General features: G+C 54.8%; 1 protein-coding gene across 7 annotated transcripts in view; it reads right to left on the reverse strand.

Annotated features, from left to right (window-relative positions):
- Nucleotides 1-626: 626 nt before the first annotated feature.
- The window catches only part of HECTD4 (HECT domain E3 ubiquitin protein ligase 4), a 178,256-nt gene continuing 163,858 nt past the window's right edge, over nucleotides 627-15,024 (reverse strand). For 6 of the 7 annotated variants that reach the window (XM_051972812.1, XM_051972811.1, XM_051972807.1 and 3 more), the window contains exons 65-76: nucleotides 14,411-14,517; nucleotides 12,802-12,925; nucleotides 10,764-10,954; nucleotides 10,101-10,247; nucleotides 9,292-9,411; nucleotides 9,043-9,198; nucleotides 7,148-7,251; nucleotides 6,642-6,863; nucleotides 4,829-4,995; nucleotides 4,443-4,638; nucleotides 3,218-3,440; nucleotides 627-2,998 (exon numbers count right to left, since the gene is read on the reverse strand). In XM_051972812.1, coding sequence (XP_051828772.1) covers nucleotides 2,862-2,998; nucleotides 3,218-3,440; nucleotides 4,443-4,638; nucleotides 4,829-4,995; nucleotides 6,642-6,863; nucleotides 7,148-7,251; nucleotides 9,043-9,198; nucleotides 9,292-9,411; nucleotides 10,101-10,247; nucleotides 10,764-10,954; nucleotides 12,802-12,925; nucleotides 14,411-14,517 — 1,894 coding nt within the window. In that variant the 3' untranslated portion in view covers nucleotides 627-2,861. The remainder of the gene's footprint in view (nucleotides 2,999-3,217; nucleotides 3,441-4,442; nucleotides 4,639-4,828; nucleotides 4,996-6,641; nucleotides 6,864-7,147; nucleotides 7,252-9,042; nucleotides 9,199-9,291; nucleotides 9,412-10,100; nucleotides 10,248-10,763; nucleotides 10,955-12,801; nucleotides 12,926-14,410; nucleotides 14,518-15,024) is intronic. The other variant, XM_051972808.1, reaches the window with a different exon arrangement.

The raw sequence follows: 15,024 nt of genomic DNA on the forward strand, positions 1-15,024 counted from the left end.
GCAATGTAAGTTAGTAAACTTCCCCTGAGCTGGTAGTGTGTGCCAGGTACTGGGTGCTGTGCCTAGCTGCCACCTGAGGCTGGGAGGCGCATCCCCGGGGCTACTGAGGAAGGGGCCACGGCAAACCTGGGAGAAGAGTGAGAGGGTGTGACTTGGGGCTCACAGGCAGTGCTTATGGCTTCGTGGCCTCAATAACGACATTGTGGGGGGACACTTCCACCAAAATTAAGCTTTTATTAAGTACAAGAAATGCAAATTAAAGAGATGGAAAACAAGGGCCTAGCCTGATTCGGGGCCCCCTCCCCCCAGTTCCAATGTTGGCTTCTCTCTGAACAGAAGAGGAATCTGGGAACTGGGGGAACTAAAGCGTGCAATGGGAGGGAGCGGGCAGAGGGAAGGCTGCTTGGGGCTCCTGCTCAACTTTTCCCCCTTTCATATTTAAACACCCTGGGCTAGAACGGGTTCTGGTCCAGGTGGTTTGATTCTGCCCAAGGGTCCCCTAGGTGATGCTGGTCCTGCCAAGGCCCACCCTGGGGCCGGAGACGCAGGTGGGGGATGGGGGCGCTTACCCTGGGACCCGCTCAGAAAGGACTAAACATCGAGTGCAAAGAACCACGATGATGATGGATGATTGAAAAAGTTTTTTTAATTCCAAGCCATGTGGAGGCAGTGAGATCATGTCAAAGCCGCCCACACCCGTCATTGGCTCTCAGGAACGTGCTTGGGCCTCGTTCTCAGCCAGGACGGACAATAACAGGACTTCAGAGAAATCAAAAGTGGATGAAGGTTATTTATTGTGGACTTGTTTATCCAGGACGCACGGAGCACGGGCCCTTCACACAGTGCCGGAGGCATAAAGAGCACTGGGGCAAAGGGACCATAAATAAGGATAATAAATACACGCCACGTAACCTCCGGCCCAGGCGTGGGGGTGGGAGGGGGCCTCCGGGGGAAGGAGCGGGACATTAGCAGCAGGAATCTGACTGACTCACTCACAGCTGTCACTCGGGGGCCCTGGGATTGGCAGAAGCTTCCCGAACCCCGGCAGGGGAGGTAGCTACAAAACTTCAAGTCCGCTGGAGGGGTGGATGGAAAGGGAGAGCACAAGTAGCAGTGAGGACTCGAGAGCCGTTCTGAACCCACAGGGCTCTTTCCACAGCGGGAACAGACGGGTGTGGGGGGTGATATGGAGGGGCAGTGACCTCGGTCTTGCTGTGATTCCCCCGCAGAAGCAGCCCCAGCCAGGTCGGGGTGGGGGAGGGCTCGGATGGGGCCCAGCCTCCGTCCCCGGAGGGGTCCGTGCCAAAGCCCAGGCACCCCTCCTCTCGAGGAGGCTCCAGCGACCTGAGACGCAATCACTTCAGTAGTAGAGGTTAGTCCTGGACTTTATTTTAGAAGGCTGGAGAAAGGGGGATCGTTTCTATATATGCATATATATATTATATATATATGGATGTATAAAATGGTCATTAATACGCTTGCTAAGAATAACGGGTGCAGATGTAGCCGACAGCTCTAACCCTAAGATTCACACCCACTTCCATTCACTCGGAGGCTAGCACAGACTTGGACCACACGGGGGAAAGGGGCTTCTCTCGGACACACTCGTGTGCGCCCAAGCCCTCCACACCTCGCACTCGGAGCTCCTGATATTCACAATAATATACAATAAATACAGCTTTGTGATTCCGTGCGAGCCGGCGAGGCCTTGGAGTCGAGCGTCCAGACAGAGCTTTACTTATATAAGTAAAGTACCACCCAGCGGCCACGGAGGAGGCGGCGGCCCGGGGCCCCGGCACTTGGACGGAGGCCGCACGGAGCGGGTCGGGTGCTCCGGATCCCTCAGCAGATGGTGGTGTCGGGGAGGATCTCTTCTCTGCCGTCCGGTGCCCACTTTGGGACTTGGATTCTGTCCTACGATGGGACCAAGGGCCCCAGGTCATGCCCCCAGGGGTCGGTGGCCCATACTTCCCAGCATCCTCTCCAAGGTGGGGTGGGGCCCACATCTTCCCTGTTCCAAGTGCCACCTTTCCCGGCCCAGTGCGGGGGAAGCACAAGAACAGGAAGCTGGGAGCCTGTGCTTGCTTGTTGCTTTTGGAAAAATACCGCTCAGCCCGGCGTGGGGAACCATTGGCCCTGGCCGGCCGCTGAGGCGTTCGACTCCCAGAGTTCCAGGGCGGCCTGTCGACGCTGGGGCTGACCTCTGCTGACTCGGGGGGAAGGCAGGGCAAGGGCCCTTCCCAGAGCACCTGTCCAGTCCACAGGGGGTCAGAGGAAGGCCCCCAGTAGCGACTGTGCCATAGCGGCTTTTTCAAGGGCAGATCGAGGCCTCCAGTAGTGCCAGGGGAATGCACGCGGGCTCGTGGTCCTCCCGCTTCGCAGACTCGCTGCCCGGCCCAGGAGCTCCTGGGGACCCCCGGCCCCGTGCGTCCGCTGGAGTAGGAGGAGTCCGAGCCGGGCGGGGGGGCCCAGGCTGGCGAAAGGCAGTGCTGGGGACGCTCCCCTCACGAGCGGCCCGTGTGTGGCGGAGGCTCTTGTGGCTATGTGACGGGGACCCAGAGCCGGACTCCACGTCTGGGGAGATCAAATCACACGTCAAACTGTTTGGGACAAAACTATCCTACAAATATTCCACAAACGAGCGAGGCGGCCACAGAACCGATCCGGCACAAGACTGACAAGTACAAAAGGTGGTTTTCCGGAAGGAGAGGACACGGCCGGCTCGCAGAGAAGCCCCGTGTCCCAGCTCCTGCCAGCTACCGCCTGCCCCAGGCAGGCTTCCCGGGCCGGCGGGCTTCCCCGCGGCCGCTTACTCCTCGCGCCTCCACGTGCCCTGACACGGGCTCCCTCCTGAGCTCCGCTCAGCCACTCAGGGGATCCTCCCGGTAGTGAATGGCACAGCGCAGTTTCTCCAGCATGATCTCCAGCGACGAGTACTGGGGAAGCTTGATCATGAACATGCAGGTTTCTACACGGATATACCGAGAGTCCGGGGAGCCTGTGAAGCGACAGCCACGGACCCTCGTTAACTTCCCCGGAAGGTGCACGGAAACCAGGCTCCCGAGCCCCTCTCCCCGGCCGACCCGGTCACCGAGACACCAAATAAACCTCCTATCCCAGGAGGGAGGAGGGGAACGATCGTTCGGGCCCCCACCTCTGCCCAGCACAAGGTGTGTGCGATTTGGCTCCAATGCCTTTACCCAGAGGGGGACAGTACCTGCAGTGCCATCTGGGGGCGCAATCTTCATGGGGTACGGGGGAACATGGGCAGTGTCAGGACCCCCATCTTTGCAGGGACAGGTGAAAGGGATCCGCTCCTGGTTGCAGGCAAACTTGATGAATTTGCAGAGCTCCTCCTGAGCAAACATTTCTAGCGCGCCCCAGAAAAACTCGATGTGCTGGTCAGTCTCCATCAGTCCCACCTGGTACATGGTGTGAGCCTGATGGGGAGAAAGTCAATCACCTTGTGATGCCTGGGAGAGGGGGAGCCAAAGGCAGGGGACTGGCAGAAAAGAGTGACCAACCACAGCTCTGCTTCCAGCCCCTGACCCTTAATGAGCCACTGCCAACCGTCATGGCTGGTCTTAGTGTTTTCTGCCCAGAAAATGGGCAGAGGGAGCCGATCCCTTGCTGACGACAGGCAGGGTGGCAGAGCAGCGAGCCCCAGGAGCCTCGTACGGCCCCTGGTTTCCTCTGGCAGCTCTGCCCCCAGGGCCCACTTCCAGTATCTGGCACCCTCTTGTCCCCCATCTCCTTGCAGACTGGCCTCCTCTTCCATCCTGTCCCTCAGAAATGAGGTCTCTTTATGGACAGCTAGTGCAATCTCCGACTCCGCTGTCCTACTAGGTGGCCCCATCTGCTCCTGCAGGTCATCCTCAGCTCTTCTGAGCCCCTGCCCCCCTGGACTCTCCAACTCCCACGGCCAAACCCCCTCTGCCCCCGCTCACATCTCGCCCCTCTCAATCTTCCAGGCTCAGAGCTGTGTCCTCCATGACTCCTTGTCCCTTTCTCTCCATGCCCCTGGCCCAGGCCCTCATCTGGGTCCAGACCTGCGTCCAGCCTCTTCCCCCTCTGACCCATGCTGCCTTCATCACCACTTTCCTCAACAAATTCTGGCTCCCGCTGACTTCCAGGATCAAACACCAAATCCAGGACCTGAAGCCCTTATGCTATGGCTCCTTCTTGCCCTTCTGCTCGCTGCCCGCAGGCCTCGTCCATGATGGTCTCCAGGTCCATTCTCCCCTGCCCTTGTGGCCCCCTGCTTGCTAGGGCTTCCCTCTGAGACCCCCCATCTGCTCCACACCCCGTGTCCCTGCTGGACGTGCCGCCGGCACTGTTAGGAGCTCACTGAGGGCGGAACTCTGGGCCTTTCTTTACTGGGCCTGTGACCACCCCCCTGCCTGAGGGAGCTGAGGGCTCCGGGTCCTGGGTGGGCCTTCTACCTTTAGGAACTCCAGGTTGATGTAAGGGAGGCCACAGGTGCGTAGCTCCATCTCCAAGGGGGTGAGCGTGGTGAGCAGCTGCAGAGGGATGATGGAGCCCAGGCCGGCCCGGACGGCCATCACGCAGTCATGGTTCTGCAGCTCGCGCAGCCGCAGATTCCGGATGGCCGTGGCGTAGACGTCTTTGTTCTCCCACCTGGTGGCGTGGATGATGGTGGTGAGGGAGATGCTGATGCACCGCCCTGTCCCTCTGGAGAGGTTTGGGGGCTTGACCCTTCCCCCCAACCAGTTCCAACTTAGCTCATTTTGCCCCCAGGCTCCTCCCCATCAGGGAGTCCCCAGAAGGGATGGGGACCATGGCCCAACTGAGAAGAACAGGGGCTCACCCAACTGGTATGTGCCTTCCTCGGGAGCACAGCTCCACCTCTTCGCCAGTCATGGTGAGATAGGTGAACTTGCAGCACGGTCTGTTCGGGGAATCGGGGCTCTCGGTGGCCAGGTGTTGGGAGGCGATCTCGGCACAGAGGGCCTCCAGTTCTGTCTCATCATTAATCTAGGGTGGGAGAGAGCCAGGTTGCTGGGCAGGCGGTCCTCCCCAACAGCCCCCTCTGACCCCAGCTCCTCCCTCTTACTGCCCCGAGGTGTGGCCTTCAGAGTTAAAGCCAGCCTGTGTGAGATGAGATCTCCACACTTGACAGGGAGGTGAGCCCCAGAAGGAAGGAACTGGCTGGGGCTTTGGTCCCTCCCAGGAGGCTCTGAGAGGTACCATTCACTGTGCAGTCCCTGAAAGCTGGCTTCTTTCAGAGCATCTCAGGGAGCCAAAGACTCAGGAAGCCATGAGTCCTCCAAGCAGCTTCCCTGGAGCCCAGTTAGGGCAAGTAAAGACAGCAGAAGACAGGAAAGGACTGGAGGGGGCCCTAAAACAGGGATGTCCGGGCTGGGAGGGAGCTTAGAACAGGGGATATTAGTGTAGGCAGGAACCTTAGAACAGGCAACGGCCCAGTTTGGAGGACGGCAGGGCTGCTCCTGCCCAACATACTCACTGCCTTCCCAAGACCCCAGAGCTCATCTGTGGCACCCCCAGGACTAAGCCCAGGCTGCCCTTCTCTGCTACTTCTCTCCCATCTGCAGCACATCCCAATGGGAAGAGGATGGAAAGAGCAGCCCGACAGGTGCTTCTGTTCCCCTGAGTGACTGACACAAGTTCTGCTGGAACTCTGGGCAAAGTGGTGTAAACAATTTTCTGCTAACTAAGGTGTCCTTTGTAATCCTGGTATCTTATGGGCCATCTGGGAGTCACTGGCCCTCAGAGGCAAGCTCCCAGGAGAGCTCGGTTTCTCAGGCCCCTGTGCTCTCCTGGGTCAGGGGAATCATCCGGATTGGCGTCCCTTACGCACTAAGCGGAGCTGTGGGTGCCACACCACTGGCAGGGTGGGAAGGAGAACGTCTCCATACAGTATGACACGGGCTGTCTGCCAGCAGGGAGAGCCATCTGCCTCCATGTTTTAGGGTGAGCCAGGGGAACCAGCTCCTGACTTGCATTTCTGCTGCCCTGAAATCTCCCATAAAACAGGAGTCGAGACCCAGGCTGTGGGTCAGGGGCTGCAAGACGGGGAGGGAGAAGTCTCTCTTGCCCTGGGCTGGCTTGGTGAAGACCTTAAAGGTCATCCAGGCCCTCCCTCCCTCAACACAGGAATGAGCGCTTCCCCTTGTCAGGAGGCTGGAGTGGGCGAAGCTAAACTGCTGAGAGGGACGGACGGTCCAAGAAATGGCGTGATTGCTTTTGTTAGTTTCTGTGTATGGCCTCCCCTGCCCTTGTTGTCTGCTTCCTTCTCTGTGCCTTCCTGCCTGTCCATCACGCCAGATCTAGAGGGGGACCTTGTATGGTTTCCCAGCAAGGCCTCCCTGCCCGAGACCGTCATTTGCCTCGTAGAGCTTTGAAGCCAAGTCTCTGCAGGGAGACTGAGAGGAAGGCGGAGGGACTGGGAACAACCGTCACCCGATAGTGAAGATGCTGAGAGAGACAGAGACGGAGCGCGTCTCCGTGTGCGCTTTGGTGCATGTGTCTGTCAGGGCGCCGGTCTATGAACACACGGGGCAAGGCTTCCAGGCTCTCCTGTGGGCAGAGTGGAGCCCGTGGGCATGGCCTGGGGCTGCCTTCTCTCCGACCCGTGGCAGCCGTGCTCGGGCAGCACTTACATTTTCAAACTTCTTGACATAATTGTAGGTGAGGATGTCGGCTTCTTGGAGATCCACGTCAGGGTCCAGGGGCTCTCCCACCAAGGTCTTCCAGAAGGAGGGCAAGAGGTCCAAGGGCAGAGGAACATCGGCACGGATGGCAATTCCCAACAGCTGTCCAAAGAAATGAAGCAGCTGCTCTTCTCCATAGGTGATGGGACTCGGAGTCAGGATATACTTGCCCTGGAAGACAAACCCCAAAGTGGGCGAGATGCAGATGATCTCAAGCATCGTCCCCGGATCTCACGCTGGGGAAAAGAGCTTGGGGAAAGAGGCCACAGGTCCAAAGAACCTTTAGCCCACACTGAGCACAAAAACTGGGTCCCAGAGAAATTAAAGGCTTCTGTCCAAGGCCACCCAGGGTGTGAAGAGCAAAACAGGCATGTGAACGCCGGTCCTGGGGCTCCGCATCCGGCAGAACTTGTGACGAGGCCCACCTCATACCTGCCTCTCTTGGGACATCCTACCTTATTTTTGTTGACAGCAGAACTGGGACACAGCAAGAGGAGCGACAAGGAGGAGCTCTGGAGTTCTTTGCACACCTGCCATAAAAAATGTCGGAAGGAACCACCTGCAAGACACAGAGCAAGAAGCTTCAACTCCCAGTCACCCCGCAGTCTCTCCTACCAAGGTCACCTCCTTCCTTGGTGCAGGAACTCAGGGAGCATTTCTGAGCATCAGTCCTGAGAAGAGGGTCCAGAGCGAGCCTCCCGCTCAGGAAGGGGCAGCGATTTGGGGCCTGCCAGGCTTGAAGAATGGGTTCAAGTTGACAAGAAGACCGAGCCGCCTGGGGAAACTGACTCCAAAGCTCATGGTCCCCAGAAGCCCAATGGACAGCCATCATAGCAATCTGAGCCTCCCTTGGAGGATGCAAACTCTCCTGGTGGGGGCAGGGAGCCCGAGGAAGCCGCCATGATGCAGGCTGCTTCAGCCCATGGTCAGATCCACAGGGAAGCCCTTCCAGGATGGCCAGGACAACCAGGGCTCACTGTCCTGTATCTCTGAGAAGCAAGGGAATCTTACTGATCCACCTTGGCACCATTTTATAAAGGGCACTGAAGTCTCAGGAGGCCCCTCAAAGAGTCTGCTCCTCAGGATTATTCAGAGGGTCTGGGGAAGTGGCTCAGTCCTACAGGCAGCTGGCTAAGAGGGAGGGCAAAGTTAAGCTTTCTGTTCTGTGTTTTCCCCCATTCTCGAAGCCCTTCCTTGCCTTCCCTCTAGCTCCTTAAGGCACCTGCTCTTAATTCCTAGAGCAGAAAGCAGAGAAAAATTGGGGTCCACTCATGCCTGGGGGAGCCCTATTTTTCTTTTCTCCCCACTTGTCCTGAATTTGGTCACAGCCCCCCAAAACTGTTCTCTAGTGTCCTCTAGAAGGCAAGTGGGCCTTCACTTGGGGTTTCTTCTTTTACGGGGTGAAGAGAAGCCCTCAGAGTCAGCAGGACTGGCCAGTCCCCCAGAGTTTTTTCAGAATTTGCTTCCAAAAGAGTGTTGGCCCTTCAGACAACATGGGGCAGTGTGCTGCCCACTGCTCCTGGACAGGCCCCACTTTAGTCTTTCTGGAAAGGAACCTAAGGATCCTTGAAGGAGAACTAAGATGACCAGAAATGGTTCTGTTTGAAAATGTTTTTTTTTTTTTTTTTAAATAGGGGCTGGCTCTCTGAGAGGTAAGATGGGGAAAAGCAAAGGGGGAGATCTAGACATAGGTCTAGGCAATGACGACAATGACAATAGCTAGCATTTATATAGTGCTTTTAGGTTTGCAAAGTGCTTCGTAAATATCCTCTGTGATCCTCCCAACAAACCCCGGGAAATGGGTGTATTATTACCTAATTTTATAGATGAGGAAATTAAGGTGGCCTGGGCTAGGTTAAGTCATTTGCCTATAGTAAGTGTCTAGGACAGAATTTGAACTCGGGTTTTCCTGGCTCCTGGTCCAGTGCTCTATCAGCTGTACTACCTGGCTATCAATAAAAATCCATTTTAAAAAAGGAATACAGGTCTGTTGTGTTTTTTTTATTTATTTGTTTGCTGAGGCAGTTGGGGTTAAGCCCAGGGTCACACAGCCAGGAAGTGTTAAGTGTCTAAGGCCAGATTTGAACTCAGAGCCTCCTGACTTCAGGGCTGGTGCTCTACCACTGCGTCCCCTAGCTGCCCCTACAGGTCTGTTTTTAGGAAAAAGCTAAGTGAACAAAACATGGCCACAGAGAACGTCTCCGGCCTTAATAATTAAGTGCCCTCTGCTCATGTGGGCTAAAAAGAGAATTCTGGGGGCAAAAAAACATGGCTACTGGCTCCAACCCCCTCCAAGGCCTGGGCCGGGCAGCGCGCCTGGGGGAGCTTCCCGAGGACGACCACTACTCACTGGTGCCGTGGACCTCCTCTCCTGTGAAGCGGATGTTGAAGGCATAGGTGGGGTCGCCCCCGCTGGCCAGTTTGACGCAGAGCTGGGAGGACGGGACAGAGGAGAGCTGCCGGGCCGCCTGACAGAAGTAGGAGTTTTCTGAAGAGCGAATCTCCCCTGTACAGAGAGAATGGCGTTTGTTTGCGGTGGGGGCCGGGCCACAGCCCTCAGGAGGGACTGCCTTTCCAGGAGGACGACCCGGCGCCTTACCTCCGACGATTTCCAGCGGGTCCAGGGTGATTTCTGGGGCCGCATGGTCGGCCGTTCTCTGAACAGTGGCATTCAGGACGCGGTTCATCACAGTCACCTTCGTGTCATAGAAGATAAGTCCTATGCAGGGGAGGCAGAGTGCGAGGTCAGAGCGCCCTCACAACCCCTAGAAGCCCTCCCCATGTCATGGTGGGCCTTGGCTACTGGCTCTGGCTCCATTTTTGTGAGATTAGGTCTCCCTGGCTCACCCAGGAACAGGGGCCACTCCCAGGCCCAATCCCCCTACAGATCGCACCGGAGGTTTCCATCTGTTTTGTTTTCCCAGCTGGGCTGGCTGGCTCCTCAAACTGCCTCATTGCGCGCCCCCCACCTCCTCCCCAATCTCCAATCCCCTCCCTGGCAACTGGAACCACCATCCTGGCCTGGACTTAAGTTTGGGACCCAGGTAGCTCCGCGCCCTGAGCCCGAGTCACGCAGTGGCACCAGGCCCCTCACATGGGCACCATCATACCAGGCCTGAGCCCTTCTCTTGCCACAAAGCTATAAAAATACTGGCTTTTGGCTGGAAAACGGAGCCAATGCCAGGGGCATTGACAGTTTCTGGGCAAGGCTTCCCCAAACAGCTTTGGTGACCTCTTCCTAGCTCTACAACTGACAGGAAGACGTCATGTGTCCGAGATGATTAACCCTGGTTACCCACGGAGGGCGACGACACATATGGCCACCGGCCTTTCTGTTAGCAACTCGTCAGCCTAAGCCTCCAGAAGCCCCCATCCCGGGAATCTCTGGGCCCGCCTGGAGAGCCTGACCTTTGGCCTCTTGCAGTAAGGCGGCGATGCTATTGGAGAACACGTCGGTCTGCCGCAGCTCCACCAGGGGCAGGAAGAACGTCTCCAGGGTGGTGTTCAGGGACTGGAGCAGAGCAAAGCGCAGACGTAAGCTTTCGATGGGAACATCTAAGGTGGCAATAACGAAGGATGTTAGGACACAGGCAGCCTGCGTGACTGCTGCTACTTCACGCGCTCTGAAGCTGAAATAACATCATCCCAAGTCAGATCTGGATGGGTACAGTCAGGGAAAGGCGTGGCCCCTCTGGGCCTCGAGTTCTTATCCAGAAGGGAAGACCCTGGGGCTGTCCCCCTCACCAGACCACTGGGGGAGGATCAAATGAAATAAGGGCGCTGGGAGTCAGCCTACATGCCAGTCAGCCATTCACATTTTAATCAGTTTATCGATTTCAAACCTTCCTGCTTTATAATTCTTCCCTCTCCCAGGAGCCCACTGGCAGATCCTTTTCTAATAGACAATATTCCTGGCCCACCCTCCTCAGTAGAAAGCCCCCAGCAGAGACCCCGGGCTCTCTGGTCTAGCCCATGCTCAGGCTCCCAGAGACCAGGTACCACTAGCACAGGCGCAATATGCCCGAGCAGGCTAGCCAGTACCAATGGCAGCCCCTTTCCAGGCACACGTACTCAGGAGACAGGCAACTCTGGGGTCGGCAGCATCTACAGGGTCTAAGTACACTTCGTGGGGGTGAAGCCGGGCAGGGGTGATTGCAAGATGACGACAGAGGCGGTTGATGTACTGGACGAGTGCGACATCCATCTCTAGGGTCCACTTCCTGGATGTTTTCTGTGCATGTCTGGCATCAATGCAGGCGCACCTAAAGAGCAGCAACGATGGAAGCTATGAACTGCAATTTAGATCTAGATAAATCCCTTAAAGTAACAATTTTCAATCAAGGTAAAAAATGAACTTTGTGAGATGTGGAAGCAACTTCACTCCTGAAGCCATGGGCGAGATGCCCAGGGGCTGCGGGCTTCACAGGAAGTTCTCCCTTTCTAGAGAATTAAGTCCCCCGGGCTCAGGGTCTTCAGCAGCTGAATGTTAGGGTCTAAGTATCGGGCTAAACATGGACACAAAGTACTGGAAAGAGCAAAGGCACATGATTCGTCCATGTAGCCGGTATAAGCCGAGTGCAGAAGAGGCTCAGAGTTAGCCCAGAGAAGGACAAGTAGCCTTGCTTACGCTGGTGCGTTCCCTCCCCGCCAGGCTAGGGTCCAACACTAAAGCAGCTTGAAGGCTGAGCCTCAGGCCACTCCCCAGAGGGAGATCCCCTTCGAAGGGCAGATCCTTGTGCAGACACTTCTAACTTGGGGTGCACTGAGGCCTTCACAAGGACGTGTTATCAGGCCCCGAAGCTCTGCTAATGACATTATTCTAGTGCGGTACAACTGATCATTTTCTGGGGCATTCCAAAGTTTGACTTCCGGCCCACTCAAAAACAGTCTTTGCTTTGAACCCAACTGCTCCAAAAATGCGCAAAGAAATTCAAAACTTTTGGGCTCTTTTGAACCAGTGTGGGAGAAGTCAACCAGCTCCTGACCAACCCACTGTGGCTCAAGTCTGAGCCAACAAAGGAGAAAACATGAGGGAAACAGGAGAGAGATCTCTCCTTCTCCTGGAGGACAACGCACAGGTCTTGGGGGAGGGGGCTTGGCCAAGAAGAAGCCAATGGCAATTTTTCATTTTGGAAACTGTCTGTGGCAGGGGAGCTTTGGGGCAGAGGGGAGGAATTTCTTTTGCTTTCACAGTTTTTCTGCTTTGAATATGCATCCAATTGGAAAGGAGAGATATTCCTGAATGGGCCCTGGAGATCCAGCGACCAGGGTAGCCATGAGGCTTAACTGGTCAGCAAGGGAGGAGTGGCCAAGATCAAGGTCCTAATACAACAAGTTTGCTGGTGAACAGCTCTTCTCAGCCCGGCCTTCCCGTTTGGTAGGAGATACAGCCTCATTCCAAAGACTGCCAGTGATCGGGTGAAGCAGGGGTGGGCCGATCCCCTTACTGAATAATAAGGGTCTGACCTGCTCCCACTCTGGAGGTAGATCAAATGGGATGTCATGGGGATAGAAGAGTAGATGGACTCCCATACCCATTCGGGGCCCAGAGATAGCACTTAGTTATATGGTGCTACTTGCCCAACTTCAGGAATAGCTATTCTGCTGTCATGTAGATTTTGTAATTGTCTGCGGGCTTGATTTTTCCTTTACTGAGAGGAAGAGAAAGGGGCTGCCGTGGATCAGTGAATGCCTGGCTGGCTACGGGGAGAGAGAGAATCCCTGAGCACTTCACATAAGGCCTGGCATATAACAGGCACTCAAGCCATGTTCATCCTATTAGAGGGCTCGCAAGGAATCTCCCCAAAGCCAAAGATTTGGGGCAGCTAGGGGGCGCAGTGGACAGAGCACCAGCCCTGAAGTCAGAAGGACCTGATTTCAAATCTGGCCTCAGACACTTAACACTTCCTGGCTGCGTGACCCTGGGCAATTGCCTCAGGCGGGAAAAAAGCCAAAGGTTTGTTTTAAATGCCTCAAAAAGGAAAGAATTCAAACCTCTGAGTTATGATTTTCTGTCAGTAATTTACCTCGGATGTGATATGGAATCTGAAACAAAAGCCATCCAAGTTAAATAGCCCAGTTATATGAAAATCAGGGGTGACCAACCTACCTTTCAAAATGAAGGTCATAGCCACAGGATAAAATAGCCCTCCAGACACTGCGAATGTCTTGTTTGGCTCGATCAACCACAAATTTGTGAAATCCTTCGAGGGTCAGATACTTTTCTTCGGGGACTGGAGAGAAAGAGGTTATCCTGAGCTGAGCACTAGAGATCCTCGGCACTGTGTCCCCCACCTCTCCCGCTCTTGGTCCTGCCTTCCATCATCATTCCCCCTCCTCTTCTGGAAGAATACTGCTTCCCTCACACTAGGTACCATTTCCCTCTTCCGCACTCCTGCTCACAATGCTGGTACTCCTAGGCTCCCCTTGACTGGGAATGTTTGAAAAGAACCTAGATGGAATTTTGTATGGGGAATTCCTTTTCAGCTACCAGCCGGACTCCATGGCTTCTCTTGTTTTTTCCAATCTAAGATTCTGGGGCCCCTTGCTCTGTCTCTGCCCATTTCTCAAAAGCCCCCTCCTTCATGAAGCCTACCCTCTAAATCCCCACTGATTCCTGGAGACCTATCTCACAATGATCATACACGGAGAGGGAGCAGAGCTGATTTTACTGGCAAAGGGAAGTCCAGGATGAGGAGACTTCTCCCAACTGTGCTACATGGCCCCTAGATGGTGCAGCCCCTAGAGGTTCAGTGACTTGGCTGGCCCTCAATTCCCTCACTGCTCTGCCTTGACTTCCTACAAGCATGATGGGCAGTCTGAGTCCTTGTCTTCTCGCTTCTTAGATCGTAAGCACCTTGAGAGCGGGAGATGGGAGCGCTTCCAAGCTTGTCGCCCTAGTAAGCCCATACCCACACTCTACCCTCTACTACTCCAGGATTGAGATGATCGAAGACTCCCTCCAACAACTTTGGAAGCATTCAGAAACTTGGAGCACTTCTTAATCAGGATTCACTATCAACTCCTGCCCCCCAACAGTTCTAAAGTCCAATTTTCTCAGTTTCTTTTTTTTCTCTTCGGATTCTCTCAGCCATGTCTGAACTCTCAAGCCATTTTCTTAACAGTTTGCCCTGATCTTTAAGAATATTCAGTCCAACAAACTGCCACTTTTATGTTGCACCTACTATGTGCAGAGAACTGTGTGGTGCTGAGGGAGAGACAAAGACGCATTATTGCCCCAGAGGAATGAATGGAGTTTTGGAAAATGCCTCCTTCTCCTTTCTCAGACTTTTTGGAACTCCAGAATAAAACTTCCAAGCTAGGTCAGAGAATCTCAAGATTGGAGGGGCTGTTAGAGACCATCCAGTAAACTTCCCCTCCACAACTGCTCACCGACCAGATGCCAGTTGCTCTGTTAGAGGACAAACTATAATCCCAAGCCTCAGGGGGCTTATAACCCCCCTGAATCACAAATCTTCTTTTCAACGTCACTGACTAGGGCACACACAGAAGATTTCCCATTGGGAAAGGAGCCATCTGCGCCTGCCATGGCCTGGGACTCTACCAATCAGTATTCCCATTGTAGCATTTCTGCAGAGCCTCCAAAGTCGGACCATCTGACCTGGAGTCCTTGGCACAAGCCAACGTCCCAGCTGGACAGTGCGCTGTCTGCTAGGGCTCCCGTGGATGTGCTCTGAAGCCCTGACCGCCCCCCTCACCTTCTTGTTTTTTGGTGGGGGATTTTTCAGGGTCCTTCTCATCAGGCTTACTCTTCTCTGGTGACTTCGGCTTCACAATGGGCTTCTTCTCACTTAAAGCTGTCCTGCTACAAAAGCAAATGGCTGAATGAGACCGCTTCTGCCCGGAGCACGCCTGGTCTGGGCAGGGCTCCTTGCCCAGCTAACCAGCATTCTGCTCTCCTACTTCAATCTAGATTGTGGCTACATGTACTTGAGGGGATAAAACTAGGAGAAGGAGTTCCTGTAGTGGACAAAACATTGGAATATCGATTTCTTGGTTCAAGCCTCCACTCTGCCACTCTCTAGGTCTGGACAAGTCCAGATTCTCTGGGCCTCCATTTTATTATCTGCAAAATGCAGATCTTACAGAGCCTGATCCTTGTCTCTGCCTACTTCCCTCTAGAGTGGGTCAAAGGATTAAATGTGATAATGTTGACAAAATACTATATGAGTCCAACTTGTGTCATTATAAACCATCCTAGAACCATTTTCTCAAAGAATCCTATCCTTTGTCTTTAATCTTGTGCCATCCCTGTTAATCTTCTCCTACTGATCCAGTCTACATCTTGTTTGCTCATGACTGTCAGCATGTT

This window comes from Antechinus flavipes, chromosome 1, assembly GCF_016432865.1.
Source record: "Antechinus flavipes isolate AdamAnt ecotype Samford, QLD, Australia chromosome 1, AdamAnt_v2, whole genome shotgun sequence".
NCBI lineage: Eukaryota > Metazoa > Chordata > Mammalia > Dasyuromorphia > Dasyuridae > Antechinus > Antechinus flavipes.